This window comes from Odocoileus virginianus, chromosome 15 (genome assembly GCF_023699985.2).
Source record: "Odocoileus virginianus isolate 20LAN1187 ecotype Illinois chromosome 15, Ovbor_1.2, whole genome shotgun sequence".
Classification (NCBI taxonomy): domain Eukaryota; kingdom Metazoa; phylum Chordata; class Mammalia; order Artiodactyla; family Cervidae; genus Odocoileus; species Odocoileus virginianus.
In genome coordinates this window covers 30,102,278-30,118,069 of record NC_069688.1, presented here as the reverse complement: position 1 = coordinate 30,118,069, position 15,792 = coordinate 30,102,278, and the positions used below count along the sequence as shown (strand labels likewise).

Genomic DNA, 15,792 nt, shown 5'->3' with positions numbered 1-15,792 from the left:
AAGGCCAAAACACTAGCCAGAAGATTTCTCATAGTATGTGAGAGAACAGTTTTTCCAAATCGTTGCAGCCCTCAGTATAATTATTTCGTTATCAATGATATTAACTTAATAGTAATAGCAACTAACATTTACAGACTATTGCTGTGTGGGTGGCTGAACTCTTCACAGTCATTATCTCATTAATCCTCATAACAATGTTATGAGGCAGGTATTGCTTTTTTTATGGTTTGGCAGAGGAGGAAACAGAGATCTGAATCTCCCAACAGCTTATGTAATATTATTTAACAAGTGAAGTTATCAGACATATGCTATGTGAACACATTCTCCCATTCTGTGGGTTTTTCTTTTCACTCTTTGAAGCACACAGGTTTTTAATTTTGAGGAAGTTGAATTTATTTTTCCTTTGGTGACTTGTGCCTTAGTTGTTACTTGGCAGAAACCATTGCCTAATCCAAAATTATGAAGATTAAGGTCAAAGATCTTACATTACAACATTGGGTCTTGTGTCCAGGTCCCCATGAACTCTGATGCGTGTGCATTTGCACTTTTATTTGTATAGTATTTACACTCAATCAGAAGTTTATGCAATTTTTATGAAAACTCCATGAGATATGGAAGATAGATTCTTGCTTTGCATACTTGTGTGCTATGTCTCTTCAGTCATAGCCAGCTCTGTGCAGCCCTATGAACTTGAGCCTGCCAGGCTCCTCTGTCTGTGTGATCCTCCAGGCAAGAATATTGGAGTGGGTTGCCATTCCCTTCTTCAAGGGATCTTCCTGACCCAAGGATCGAACCTGAGTCTCCTGTGGCTCCTCCATCACAGGCAGATTCTTTACCACTGAGCCACCATGGAAGCCCATCATATATAAGATTATGATATCATAATAAAATATGATAATGATTATCCTAATAATTATATGTAATAAAATCATTTACATTTAAAACATGATAATTTTCTATTTTTACCTTAGAATTACTGCTTGAAATAGTTGTAGAAATTAAGAGATAAAAATCTCCTCCATCCATTTTTTTAACTTCTTTTTGAGATGTAATTTACATCAGATTTCATTCTTTCAATGTGTATAGTTCATTGGTTTATGTATATTCACAAGTTTATACAAGTATCAGTACTATCTAATTCTAAAACATTTCCTCACCCTCAAAAGAAATCCTGTTCCCTCTAGTGTTCACCCCAATCCTCCCTCTCCCCAGTCCCTGGCAAACACTAATCTACTTTCTATTTCTATGAATTTGCCTGTTCAGGGCATTTCTTATAAATGGAATCAAACAACATGTGGTCTTTTGTGACAGGCTTCTTTCATTTAATGTAATGTTTCCAAGGTTCATCAATGTTGTAGTACCTATCAGTACTTCATTCCTTTTTATGGCTGAGTAATATTCTGTTGTGTGAGTATACACCACATTTTGTTTATCCATTCATCAGCTGTTGGACACTTAGACTGTTTCTACTGTTTGGCTCTCATGAATAATACTGCTCTGAATGTTCATGGACAGGTTTTTGGGTGAACATATGCCTTCAGTTCTCCTGTTTTATACCTAGGAATGAAATTTGTGGGTCATATGGCAACTCCATGTTTAGCTTTTTGAGGAACTGTCATGCTATTTTGCTGCCAAACTGTACAATCGTACATTCCAGTCAGCAATGTATGAGGGTTCCAATTTCTCTACACCCTTGTCAGTGCTTGATATTATTTGTCTTATTGGTATTGTTTGTCTTACTGATTATTGAATACCATACTACTAGAGATGAAGTAGTGTCTTATTTGAACTTCTCTAATTACGAATGAATGGTATTGGTGATCTTTTCATATGATTATTGGTCATTTATATATTTCTTTGGTGGAATGTCTATTTAAATCTATTATCCATTTTAATTGGATATTTGCTTTTCTATTATTGAGCTATTTTTTTAATGTATTTTTCATACTGGGCCCTTGTGAGATTTGTAATTTGGAAACTTTTTTTCCAATTCTGTTAGCTGTCTTTTTACTTTTATGATGGTATCCTTTGAAGCACATCAGTTTTAAAATTTGATGATGTTGGTTTATTTTTTGGTTTTCATGCTTGAGGTATCATATCTAAGAGATGTTGCCTAATCCGAGATTATTTTGATTTACCTCTCTATTTTCTTTTTAAAGTTTTTTAGTTTAGCTCTTTCATTTAGATTTCTCTGATCCATTTTAATACATATGGTCTGACTTAGGGGTCCAACTTCATTCTTTTACATATGGAAATTCAGTTGTCCTAGCACCATTTGTGGAATAAAATGATTCTTTTCCACTGAATTGCTTGGTATCTTTGTTGAAAATCAGTTGACCATAAATGTATGGGTTTATTTCTGGACTCTCAAGCCTACCACACAATCTTGATTATCATAGCTTTGTAGTAACTTTTCTACTCATTATTCCATTTTTCTTGATTCATGTCAGAGAGTTTTGTGTATGTGGACCCCATGTAGCCCACCAGACTCCTCTGTCTATGGAATTTTCTAACCAGGAGTACTGGAGTGGGTTGCCATTGCCTTCTTCAGGATACCTTCCTGACCCAAGGATCTAACCCGGGTCTCCTGTATTGCAGGCAGCTTCTTTACCATCTGAGCCACCAGGGAAGCCCAGAGTCTTATAAGCATGGATGATTATCTTTGTTCTGGGCCTGTATTCTAATTAATGCCATCTAAGACTATGTTATTTGGGGGTTTTTTGGGCAGCCACATCACTTTGGATTTATTCTTCTTTCCTTTTGTTGTGTGCTCTCAGATCGCTTAACAATACTCTGTGTTGTTTTTAAAGGCCATGCTGTCTTTGAACGCATAGAAGTATTGTGTAGGTCAAGACTGAAATATGGCTTTGCAATAAGCATAAGAGAAGCTTCCATCTGAGGGTCTTGAATATTAATGAATATACAGTCGTCCCTCAGTGTCTGCAGGGAGTGGGTTCCAGGACTTCGGGGAATATCAAAATCCACAGATGCTCAAGTCCCTTGTATAAAATGGTATAATATTTGCATATAACTTTTACACGTTCTTCCATATGTTTTAAATAATCCCTAGATTACTTATAATACCTAGTGCAATGTAAATGCTATGTAAATACCATGTAAATACTATGTAAATAATTGCCAGCACATGGCTGTTTCAAGATTTTGCTTTGTGGAACTTTCTGGAACTTTTTATTCCCCTGAATATTTTCAATCTGCAGTTGGTTGCGTCTGTGGATGTGGAACCTGTGGGTACGGAAGGCCAACTATACTTCAGGGACCTGAGTATTTCGACTTCTGGGATCAAAATCTCTTCCCCTGGGTGTCTGCTTCTCTCTGTGGGTCTGCCTTTTCCCCTTGTTTTCCTAGCTGAGCCTTTACCGCTACTGTCTTTATTTATTTATTTTTTTTCTTCATAGCTTCTGTTTATAGTTTTGGCCTCCTCAAGTATATTTAAGCTTCTGTTGGGAAAATCCCCTGGAGAAGGAAATGGAAACCCACTCCAGTACTCTTGCCTGGAGAATTCCATGGACTGAGGAGCCTGGTAGGCTACAGTCCATGCGGTCGCAAAGAGTCGGACACGACTGAGCAACTTCACTTTCACTTTCAACATCTCATAATCTCGCTGTGCCCCACCTGTCCTTCAGGGCTTCTTTATCCAAGTCTTTTCAGCTTCTCCTCCCAATGTGATCTTGGTTTCTCAAGCTACATTCCTGAATGAGACTGATTATTCAAGCATCCCTTGGCACACCAGGCAATTCACTGGCTAGTAGCCACTTGATGGCTCAGGAGCCCATTTCTAACCACCAAGCTGAGGTTGGTCAGTCAGCATCAGAGGGGCCCACATTTCTGCAGGACTCTGGGAGAGAGTGTGTTTTATTTATGCCTGTGACTTTGACAGGTACAAAGATTGACAGTATGAACTGTGATTTATATTGGAAGTATAAACTCCTATGGAGCTTTCCCGGTAGTGTAGTGGTAAAACAAAAACAAAAACAGAAACAAACCCACCTGCCAATAAAGGAGACACAAGAGACATGTGTTCGACCCCTGGATTGGGAAGATACCCTGAAGGAGGGAATGGCAACCCACTCCAGTATTCTTGCCTAGAGAATCTTGTGGACAGAAGAGTCTGGTGGGTTACAGTCCATAGGGTCATAAAGAATCGGGCACTACTGAAGGGACTTAGCCTGCATGCATGCATAAACTTATATGAAGTATGCAATATGGCTGTGTTTTGATTTGGCATGGTTGTGTGTATTTTGGTGGGAATTCAGATTGTTTGTGTGATCGATCCCTGGGTCAGGAAGAACCCCTGGAGAAGGGTATGGCTCCCCACCCCAGTCTTCTTGCCTGGAGAATCCCATGGACAAGTGAAGCCTGGCGGCCTACAGTCCATGGGGTTTCAAAGAGTTGGACACAACTGAGCAACTAACACTTTCACTTTTCACTACAGATTAGTTTAACTTAATACATAAATGTGAGTTTTTATGGGCATTCATGCATCAATGTTCAGCTGGAAATGCAGACCCAGCAGTCAGGAGAGTAGCTGCTAGAATAATTTGAATATTATCTGTGTAAAGGTTTGAACCCTGCACCTCTGTGACATAACTGAGTAAGGAAGTATAGGAACAGGGGAGAGACTGAGAACAACTCAAGACTGAAATATAGAGAAGAGAGAAAAGCAGCTTTACAGGAGAGATCAACAAGCAACCCGTTTGCTTAACATATTATATTGCTTTAAAAGAAGCAGAGAAATGAATCCAAAATATTTTAAAATGACTAAAATTTTGAGTATAATTTTGGGCACATCATCTTAACTCTTTGACTTTATTCCTACCCCAACCCCGCTCCTCACAGGTGGAAGAAGAAATCCAGACTCTGTCTCAAGTGTTAGCAGCAAAAGAGAAGCACCTAGCGGAGATCAAGCGGAAACTTGGGATCAATTCACTACAGGAACTAAAACAGAACATTGCCAAAGGGTGGCAAGATGTGACAGCTACATCTGCGTATGTGCCCTTGACCCTACCTTTTTCTAAAGAACCTAGGGGACACTTTACTGTTTTTGTCTGGAAGCGGGGAGGAGTGGAAAGAGACTGAGGAGGTTTCTGCAGCTTTTGTCTATACTGCACAGGGCAACCTTCCCCACCACCCCCGTTCTCAAGTGTATCTGAGTCTTCCCCGACTGGTCTTTTGGACTGTTCTAGGGTATAGAGAGAAAACCAGCCTCCTATGTGAGTTGAAGAAATAAAATCTAAGCTCTTAAAATGTTATATACTGACTTACCAGATAAATACATGCGTCACTTGGTCCTCAGAATTACCCAGTAGAGTGTGTAGTGAGATAGCCGTAGATAAGGAAACAGGATCAGATCAGTGTTGAGGTCACAAATCTCTCAAAGTCTGGAGGCACTGTTTGAACTAAGATCTGGCCAAGTACAGAGTCTTTTTATTTTTTTTTAACCCTGCTCTATACATGGCCTGAGAGTCTCTCAGGTCACCGTCTCTGATGTGTGCCAATGGCAGAGGACCACTCCGTAATCTTCTGGTCTTTTTTGATCCCACGGTTTTGATAGAGCATTATCAAGATGCAGCTTTGTTTCCCGAGTCTGCGAACGGTGTTCCCTATGCAGTCCCGTCTGCGGAGCTGGTGACAGCAGCAGCAAGGCTGACTGCGTCCTGACATGACAGTGCGGGGGGTATCCACCCGCTTGGTTCCCTTTCTATCCATATAAGTAGGCAGCGGGAAAACATGCAGGACACCATTCCTTGTATCACCTGAAACGTTTTGTCTTTTTCTTTTTTTCGGTATTTGATCTTGACGAGGTAAGTAAAAATGCCTGAACACCCCTTTCTACAATGTGGGGATGTTAACCTCTTTGGGGTAAGAACCATTTTCCTTTGTCTAGTTTTTCCCTTCACTAATCCCTGCATAGATGGGAGGAGGGAGGTGGTAAATTTTCTGCTTTTGTGCTACAGCAAATGTCCCACTCGAGTCATTTGAAGTGTTGTTACCTTTTACGTACCCTGTTGAGAATGCACCAGTCCTTATTTGGTAACTCTACATATAGGGAAAACTGAAAAATCTCTTTATGCTGCCCCAAATTGATTTGGGTCATTAAAAAGTACTCCTGAATCCCACCTTGCTTCTGGTCCCTTTTTAGGAAATAAGTTGTGAAAGGAATGTGAGGAATTTGATTTCATTTTTGTTTTTTATTTAGTTTAAGTGAAAAAGGAAAAAAAAAATTAGACATAGTTTCATTTAACCTCTGGCCCATTTTGATCTTGGCTTCATAACTGTTTTTAACTCTTACCCAGATTTCTTCAGCCTTGCCTTTACAGGACTTTCTAGCTGTCCCAGGGTGCTGCAGAAGGTTGTGTTTGGAATGGTGGTTAAGTAAAAGATGATGTGATGATGTTGACTTGGCAGTCATGAAGAATTTTGGATGTTCTGTTTGTTTTTTTTTCTTGAGAGTTCTCCAAGAGGTAGTGATCACTGAACTCTACGTAATGGATATTAAAAAGACTGTTGTTGTTCACTTGCTAAGTCATGTCCTACTCTTTGCAACCCCATGGACTGCAGCATGCCAGGCTTCCCTGTGCTTCACTATCTCCCAGAGTTTGTTGCTACATAGGGTCACAAAGAGTTGGGCACAATTGAAGGCATGCACACATGTGTATCCACTGAGTCGGTGATGCCATCTAACCATCTCATCCTCTGTCACCACATAATGGATATTGGAAAGGTTAGCTTACTTTCTTTGCTCTGTTCTTTTATGATTTAATATAGGTACAAGAAGACCTCTGAAACCTTATCTCAGGCCGGACAGAAGGCTTCAGCTGCTTTTTCGTCCGTTGGCTCTGTCATCACCAAAAAGCTGGAAGATGTGAAGTACGTCCTCATTTTTCCTTGCTTAATTAAGATGAGGCAGATTAAAATCTGTTATCATGGTTGCATTTCTTTCCTGCCTGGTACTGGCTGATGTTGGACTCCCCGCCTGCTTGAGTGAGGAAGAGCCCTCCTTCAAACCAGGACCTGAAATGCATTCCTAAATCCTTGTAGGCATAGCCTTCAAACTGATTATCTTATGAATACATTTGAAGTTGTTGAAAAATTCTGGTTGTGACCTTTCCTCCTTTTAGCCCCTCTTGATCACATGGGGTAAGTATGTGGCTGCAGACCTGTGGTTGTGAGCGGAGCCTGGTGTCTGGTGGGGATGAGCCCGGGAGCAGAGTCCTGCCTTCACTTCTGGGTGGTACATCTTTAGCCCATGGTGTGCTTGCCACATACTCATTTATGTACTGCTCTGTACCATCTATGTTTGTGCCCAGGCCAAAATCTTGTTTGGCGCTATTGCTTTTTATTTTGCATTTTATTTTCAATGTGTTTGCAGAATTTCCCTGGCTATTTTGATAAAACCACTTCAGAGTGCTTTTGTGTCCACCGGTAACCTCAGGCCACCCCCCACGTGGATTAAAATAGTGCTAAAAATGACAAATGTGGATTAAATTGGCTGTGCTTCTGTTGGCATGCAAGATTTATGTGTTTTGTTTTCCTTTTTTTTTAAACCCTTCAGATTGCATGACCTTGTGTTTTCTTTTTGTGGGGAAAGTAGATTTTACAACCAGAATTTTGTTGGTTGAATAAGTTTGGTTAATTGGTCTTATACTTTGTACCAAAAACACCCAGTGATTTGCTCATTGTATTTGGACTATTATCATTTCAACACAATGTAATAAACACAGCTCTCTTAAACCCTTTTGACCATTATATATACTTCTCTTTTCTTTCTGTGCTAACTCCTGATTGTGTAGCCCTTTAGAATTCAGTTAAAACTTTACACAGCTCTTAAAAAGTAGGTTATTTAATTGTTTTAGATTTACCAGAACTTCCTTTCTTTTTTAATGCTTACTCTGGCTTCTTGCAGATTGCAAGCCTTTTCACATTCCTTTAGGTAAGGAGAGTGTGAACCGTCGCTGCAGCCCAGCTCTCGTCTAAGACAAGTGTGCTTAGGCTCTGGTGCCACATTGGATGGTCGTGTTTGTCCACTACATAATCTTGCATTTTGGAATATCTTTTCTCTGGTGCATTCTTATATTCAAGGGAGGGTTTCTTGTATACCATGGGTAATGGATACATTAAAAGGAGAGTAATTTGACACGTGATTCAAGGGATATGGAAATGATTTTGACATTTTACTTTCTCTTTGTGTGTGTGTGTGTTTGGTAAAAAAGAATCAGCTTTACCATGGCATGCAGAATTCCTCCCTTTTAATGTCTGACTTTGTTTGTTTTTGATGCTTTAATTTCTTTGGTGCCTATGTCAGGATGTTGGAATTCCCCTTCACCTGGCTCCCATTATGCAGTTGTAACAGACACATCTGTGCTGTCTCACAGCGTTAGTCTTTTTTCTTTGCAGGTTACTCTGACATTTTTTTTTTTAGTTATTATGGTAAAATATGCCTAAGATAATATACCATGATTCAGCATGTTTTATTACTTGTTTTGTTAGCTTCTAGTGTTTACTATTTTATTATTTCCTTACACGAGTTGTATTCTGTAACTCTGCATGCAAGGACATTTCATAGCTGCAAAAGGAGAAATAAAGTGTATTAGGCCAAAAAAGAAAGCACATTAAAAAGATGTCAGCCCAAGCCATTCCTTCTGGAAGGAATCTTTGTGATACTGAGCAAACCTCCCCTCTCCCTCCCATACAGACTCTCTGATTATCCAATTAGTAGTTAGAGAAAACGAAGGTGGAAGAAGGTCTTTTGAGTATAAGTTGGAAAGTTAACACACTAGTCTCTATCTCTGTTGCTATTAACGTGAATTGTCTTCTCAAGCAGTCATTTGCTGTGGCTAGCATTGTGCCTTCTTAAGTAATCAAATAGGTGCTTATAGCTGAGGCTTTCTCTCACTTATCTCTGAAAGAGTAAGTCAGGGAGATAAACAAACTGAGTGTTAAACTATTTATGGTTAGAATTGTGCTTTAAAAAAAAACAACCAAGAAATCAGTGATAGGAATCAATTCTGTATCTTTGGTGTTCAACTGAAAATGGCCTAAGTGCTTTAGAAAACTATTAAGAGAATTTTATCTAACGTTATGGGGTTGTGTGAGGATGTGTTCACTCACATAATCCATTCTGCTAACATTAAGGTGCACAGCGTGGGTGGATCCAAAGGCTATAGCCTATACCAGACACAGTTCTTATTAAGAAAGAGCTTAAAATCTTTGAGTGCATAGAGTTGGGGAAGGGGGTTGGGGTCCAAGAATGAGTTAAGAATGGAAGGGCCCTGGGACTTCCCTGGTGGTCTAGTGGGTAAGATGCTGCATTCCTAGGGCACAGCTTCAACCCCTGGTTGGAGAACTAAAGTCTCACATGCTGTGTTGTGTGGCCTTATTATCACTGTTTTTATTTATTTGGCTGCCTTGGGTCTTAGGTGCAGCCCTTGGTATCATCATTGTGTCATGCCAGCTCAGTTATTGTGGCACTTGGGTTTCATTGCTCTGTGACACGTGAGATCTTAATTCCCTGACTGGGGATTGAACCCACGTCCTCTGCATTGCAAGATGGATTCTTAACCACTGTCCAGCAGGGAATTAAGATTCCTCATGCTGTGTGGTATGGCCTTGAAAGAATGGAAGAGCCCTGTTCATACCTGATTATAAAGCAACACTAGTTATCATATAAACAGAAATAATAAAACTATGTAAGTGCTGTTGAAGAAGGATTTTATTAGTTCATACCACTATTTTTTCTGTATACCTTTGAGAAGATTAAGCAAATGTACTTAAGTATGGCTCAGTATATACTGTCTTATTAATTCACTGGAAATAATATGAGTTGGGCAGCTCTTGCCGCTTACACAGTCACTTTTTTTCATTTCATTTAAAAAATGCAATTAACATCATATTCTATCTACCTTTTCAGCCTAGTTATTAATGAATAATGTCTTCTTTGTGTAGCAATATATTATGTATCAGTGCAGGTCCTGGTTAAAGTTGGGCTTCATATTACAACTTGGAAGTGGGAGATATAAGAGAGCTACATTTTGGAATTATGTCTTACAGGTTAAAAATTGAGTAAAGACCTTAGTGGTTGGCATCTGGTTTCAGGACCTAATGAAGCTCAGGCTCTTGATGTTTCATCTCAGAAAGAATTCAGTGAGAGACAAAGTGATAAATAAGAAGTAGGTTTATATAGACAGAAACATGCTCCACAGACAGTGTGGGACATCCAAGAGGCTGATGGAGAAGCTCTATACAGTCAGCAAAAACAAGACTAGGAGCTGACTGTGGCTCAGATCATGAACTCCTTATTGCCAAATTCAGACTTACGTTGAAGAAAGTAGGGAAAACCACTAGACCATTCAGGTATGACCTAAATTAAATTCCTTACAATTATACAGTGGAAGTGACAAACAGATTCAAGGGATTAGATCTGATAGAGTGCCTGAAGAACTATGGATGGAGGTTCGTGATATTGTACAGGAGGCAGTGATCAATATCATCCCCAAGAAAAAGAAATGCAAAAAGGCAAAATGGTTGTCTGAGGAGGCCTTACAAATAGCTGAGAAATGAAGAGAAGCTAAAGGCAAAGGAGAAAAGGAAAGATATACCCATTTGAATGCAGAATTCCAAAGAATAGCAGAGAGAGATAAGAAAGCCTTCCTCAATGATCAGTGCAAAGAAATAGAGGAAAACAATAGAAGGGGAAAGACTAGAAATCTCTTCAAGAAAATTTGAGATAACAGGGGAACATTTCATGCAAAGATGGGCACAATAAAGGACAGAAATTGTGTGGACCTAACAGAAGCAGAAAATATTAAGAAGAGGTGGCAAGAATACATAGAAGAACTGTACAAAAAAGATCTTCATGACCCAGATAACCACGATGGTGTGATCACTCACCTAGAGCCAGACATCCTGGAATGTGAAGTCAAGTGGGCCTTAGGAAGCATCACTATGAACAAAGCTAGTGGAGGTGATGGAATTCCAGTTGAGCTATTTCAAATCCTAAAAGATGATGCTGTGAAAGTGCTGTACTCAATACCCCAGCAAATTTGGAAAACTCAGCAGTGGCCACAGGACTGGAAAAGGTCAGTTTTCATTCCAATCCCGAAGAAAGGCAATGCCAAAGAATGTTCAAACTACTGCATAATTGCACTCATCCCACACACTAGCAAAGTAAAGCTCAAAATTCTCCAAGCCAAGCTTCAACAGTACGTGAACTGTGAATTTCCAGATGTTCAAGCTGGATTGAGAAAAGGCAGAGGAAGCAGAGATCAAATTGCCAGCATCCGTTGGATCATTGAAAAAGCAAGAGCATTCCAGAAAAACATCTGCTTTATTGACTATGCCAAAACCTTTGACTGTGTGGATCACAACAAACTGTGGAAGATTCTTCAAGAGATGGGAATACCAAACCACCTTACCTGCCTCCTGAGAAATCTGTATGCGGGTCAAGAAGCAACAGTTAGAACTGGACATGGAACAGCAGATTGGTTCCAAATGGAAAAGAATATCGTCACCCTGCTTATTTAACTGCTATGCAGAGTACATCATGTGAAATGCTGGACTGGATGAAGCACAAGCTGGAATCAAGATTGCTGGGAGAAATATCAATAACCTCAGATATGCAGATGACACCACCCTTATGGCAGAAAGTGAAGAAGAACCAAAGAGCCTCTTGATGAAAGTGAAAGAGGAGAATGAAAAAGTTGGCTTAAACCTCAACATTCAGAAAACTAAGATCATGGCATCTGGTGCTATCACTTCACAGCAAATAAATGGGAAAACAATGGAAACAGTGGCAAACTTTATTCTTTTTGGTTCCAAGATCATGGCATCTGGTCCTATCACATCACAGCAAATAAATGGGAAAACAATGGAAACAGTGGCAAACTTTATTTTTTTTGGCTCCAAAATCACTGCAGATGGTGACTGCAAGCCATAAAATTAAAAGATGCTTGCTCCTTGGAAGAAAAGCTATGATCAACATAGCATATTTAAAAGCAGAGACATTAATTTGCCAACAGAAGTCTGTATAGTCAAAGCTATGGTTTTTCCAGTAGTCATGTATGGATGTAAGAGTTGGACCATAAAGAAAGCTGAGCACCAAAGAATTGGTGCTTTTGAACTGTGGTGTTGGAGAAGGCTTTTGAGAGTCCCTTGGACTACAAGGAGATCCAGCCAGTCCATCCTAAAGGAGATCAGTCCTGGGTGTTCATTGGAAGGTCTGATGCTGAAGCTGAAACTCCAATACTTTGGCCACCTGATGCAAATAACTGACTCATTTGAAAAGACCCTGATACTGGGAAAGACTGAAGGTGGGAGGAGAAGGGGATGACAGAGGATGAGATGGTTGGCTGGCATCACCAATTCGATAGACATGAGTTTGAGCAAAGTCCGGTAGTTGTTGATGGACAGGGAAGTCTGGCGTGCCACAGTGCATGGGGTTACTACTGAGCAACTGCAGTGAACTCAGCTGAAAAGTTAGTCACTTTAAAAAATCATTTCTCAATCAAGGTGTTCTGATTGTAATCTGATTTATATATAATAGAAAATATATGAAAACATAATAGGAATATGTAAAACATATATAATAGAAAACATTTTAAAAACCTATCAAACCTATTAAAAACATATTAAAAAACCTACATCTTTTTAGGTGAGTGAGTCACAGAGGCAAATACTGACCACATGCCCTCAAGAACTGTACCAGGAGAGGAGCACGGGCAGCAGGCTTGAGGGTTTCCATCCGAGCTGCACGGCCTTTCTTCTCATGGAGATGGATGCAGGGGCCCCTTTTTGCCAGCGCTTGCAGTAGTTGGGTAATCCTGTTGACTACCCTTTGTTCCAAGTTCATGCTAAACCAGAAGACTTGTGGCGAGGATTTCAGTCTCTGATGGAATTGTGGACATTTTGCTGACTTGCATTGTTAGAGCCAGCAACAGTTTTGATTGTACTATTAATACATTATCAGTTAATAAGTTAGCACTTGAGGTGTAGATAGTGTTTATACCTTGGGTGGGTGAGTAAGGAAGAGGAAGAGGAGGGGAGGGAGGGGGAGAAGGAGAAGGAGAGAGGGAAAGCGAGGGAGAGAAGAAAGGATGAAGAGAGAGAAGAGACAGAGAGACAGAGATGTCTGTTTTTGACAACCTCACAATTAGGTGTCAGCGGCAGGCCAGAGGAGCCCTCTGAGGACAGACGTCTTGTCCCCAGGTGCTGTGTTCATAGTCACTCCCCTGCTGTTGGCTTGTTCTCTGCACATACAGGGTAAACACAGACTCGTGCCTTTATTTTAGTTGAGAAAAACTTTAAAGGAACATTTTCATTTCACTTAGTGCAGGTGTTTAATTGATGTTCATGTTATTAAGAGCATGCTGTAATAATTCAGCAGCCTCATTAGACAAATATTTCTGATATGTTCAGGAGGAATTGCCTTTCTCTTCAAAGGAAACTGCTTTTGGCCTGTGAGTCTCTTCATGTAAGCCTATAATTTTTTTAAATTGGTTTGGGGTTCATTCAAGTTATTCTAGACGATTCCATTTTGCTGAAAATTTCTACCACTTAATAAGAAATTGTCTCTTTTGTTATAATAGGGTACCTTTTGATTTGAATTTGAAAAGGTTTTAAAAATTTTATTTGGCTGTGCCAGATGTTAGTTGTGGCATGTGGGATCTAGTTCCCTGACCAGGTATGAACCTGGGCCCCCTGCATTGGGAGCGTGGCATCTTAACCACTGGACCACCAGGGACGTGCCAGAATTTGAAGAACTTTAATGCATTTTCCTGTCTTTCATGCTCATACATCCTGATTTCAGTTGCTGCAGTTACTTATTCATTCATTCTTTAATTCAAAAGTATTTGTAGAATGACAGCATTGTGCCAGGCACTGTCCTGGACTGTAGGGTTTGAGTTACCAACCAAAATAATAGCTGGATGAAGTTTGAAAGCTTTAAAGGATATAACCTTAGATAAGTATTAATGTGTGTTTCAGTTAAAGTCATCTGTAGGGACTTCCCTAGTGGTCCAGTGGTTAAGAATCTGCCTTGAAATGCAGGGTACACATGTTTAATTAATGGTCAGGGAACCAAGATCCACATGCCATGGGGCAGTTAAGCCTGCACACCACAACTAGAGAGTCCGTGGGCTCCTATAAAAGATCCTGAATGATGCAAGGGAGATCCCGAGTGCAATAACTAAGACCCAGCACAACCATTTACATAAATAAATAAAAATAAAGCCATCTAGAATAATAATATAATGGTAAACAGTTATAGTAGGCACTATTAGTTTTTTGATTTTTCAGATGAGGAAAACTGAACCACAGAGAGGTTAAGTGACTTGCCCATGGTCACACAGCCATTTGGCTAAAGGCCAGGACTTGAACCAAGGCACACACGAGTTCAGGAGCCTGTGGTCCCCTCTGCCTTGTTCTGTCTCCCCAGTGCGATGATGGCTTAAGACTTCAACCCTCCAGCCACTGTCCGGCAGTTACTTTGGTTCATCACCTGTGATCAAGAGATTATTTTGAGGGCAAAGGGGAATAATAATACACGGATGGCTCTTAAAAGCATGCTTGGCACACAGTATGCTTTGATCCATGTTGCCCAGCCTCTCTTCTTCCTCTGTCTGCCATTTGCTACATTCTTCCTTCTCCTTTTCCCTCTACTCCTCCCCCTTTAATATTATTAGGGGTGAAGAGTTCAAACAGCTGTGTAAGAAACAACAAAATTTAAAAAGTCAGTTCAGCTTTTTAAAAGAATAACTTCCAAAGTAAGAGTAAATATCAGATTGTAAAGTACTTAGTGTGTCTGAGTGAGAGTCAGGTTGTCCTCTTTGATTTTTTTTCCTTTAGTGTTTTGAGGAATCCAGATTTACATTCCTGCTTTGATTATAGGTTACTATCTTTGAGGGTTGAAATCCAATTGGAAAAACTTGCAACAAAATTTGCTTTATAGATGCTAGCTGATCTTCCCAATATATTAACATCTATTAGAGACAGTTCTGGTCCAGCAGCAACGTGGCTTTTTGCTTTTGAAGTTTTCCATGTTATATTTGAACGTCAGTGAAGTTGGAGGTGATATGTAAGTTGAAGCAAGTTGAAACTTTGTGTAACCTTACATAGGGAAGCTAGAAATGCAAAGACATCTGCCCAATTGTTAGATTACAGACTAGCCACCGATAAAACAGAATTTCATCTGAATATGGGTTGTAGAGATGTTCAGGTAGAGAAGCCCTGGTTGGTCTTCAAGTTGATATGCACTCCTTCTTCTTGCTGCTGTAATGGTTACTAAAAAATGGGAACACCTTGACTTTGTATTACTCTGATTTCATTCTCTGTTCTTTTTAGTCTTTTCTTATTGTGAAAAGTAACACAGAAATTCAACTCCGTGTTTATCACAAAATGAACACCTTATCATAGTCACTTCCATACTTTTTGTTATACATTCACACTTACACATATTTAGTGGGTGCATCCTTCGTGGTACTCAAATGTTTAAATTCTTTATCTGCCGTAGCTGCTGACTGAAGTGCAATACCAGCAAGAGTGACTTTATCATTATCCCATAAAGGACTCTAAAGTCCTCTATAGGAGATGCTGTACTATTTCTTAGAATTCTCAAAGAGATCATTTTTAACATTCTTTAAGTTATATCACAAACATCTTTGGCACCTGCTAGGGTGTTCATTGGTAGGACTGATGTTGAAGCTGAAACTCAAATACTTTGGTCACCTGATGCGAAGAGCTGACTCATTTGAAAAGACCCTGATGCTGGGAAAGATTGAG

General features: G+C 39.8%; 1 protein-coding gene across 3 annotated transcripts in view; it reads left to right on the top strand.

The window, feature by feature from the left end:
• Window positions 1-15,792, top strand: part of TPD52 (tumor protein D52) — a 122,328-nt gene that overhangs the window by 95,832 nt on the left and 10,704 nt on the right. For 2 of the 3 annotated variants that reach the window (XM_070477208.1, XM_070477209.1), the window contains exons 3-4: window positions 4,858-5,006; window positions 6,787-6,888. In XM_070477208.1, the coding sequence (XP_070333309.1) occupies window positions 4,858-5,006; window positions 6,787-6,888 (251 nt within the window). Of the gene's footprint in view, window positions 1-4,857; window positions 5,007-6,786; window positions 6,889-7,924; window positions 7,952-15,792 lie in introns of all 3 variants that reach the window. The other variant, XM_070477210.1, reaches the window with a different exon arrangement.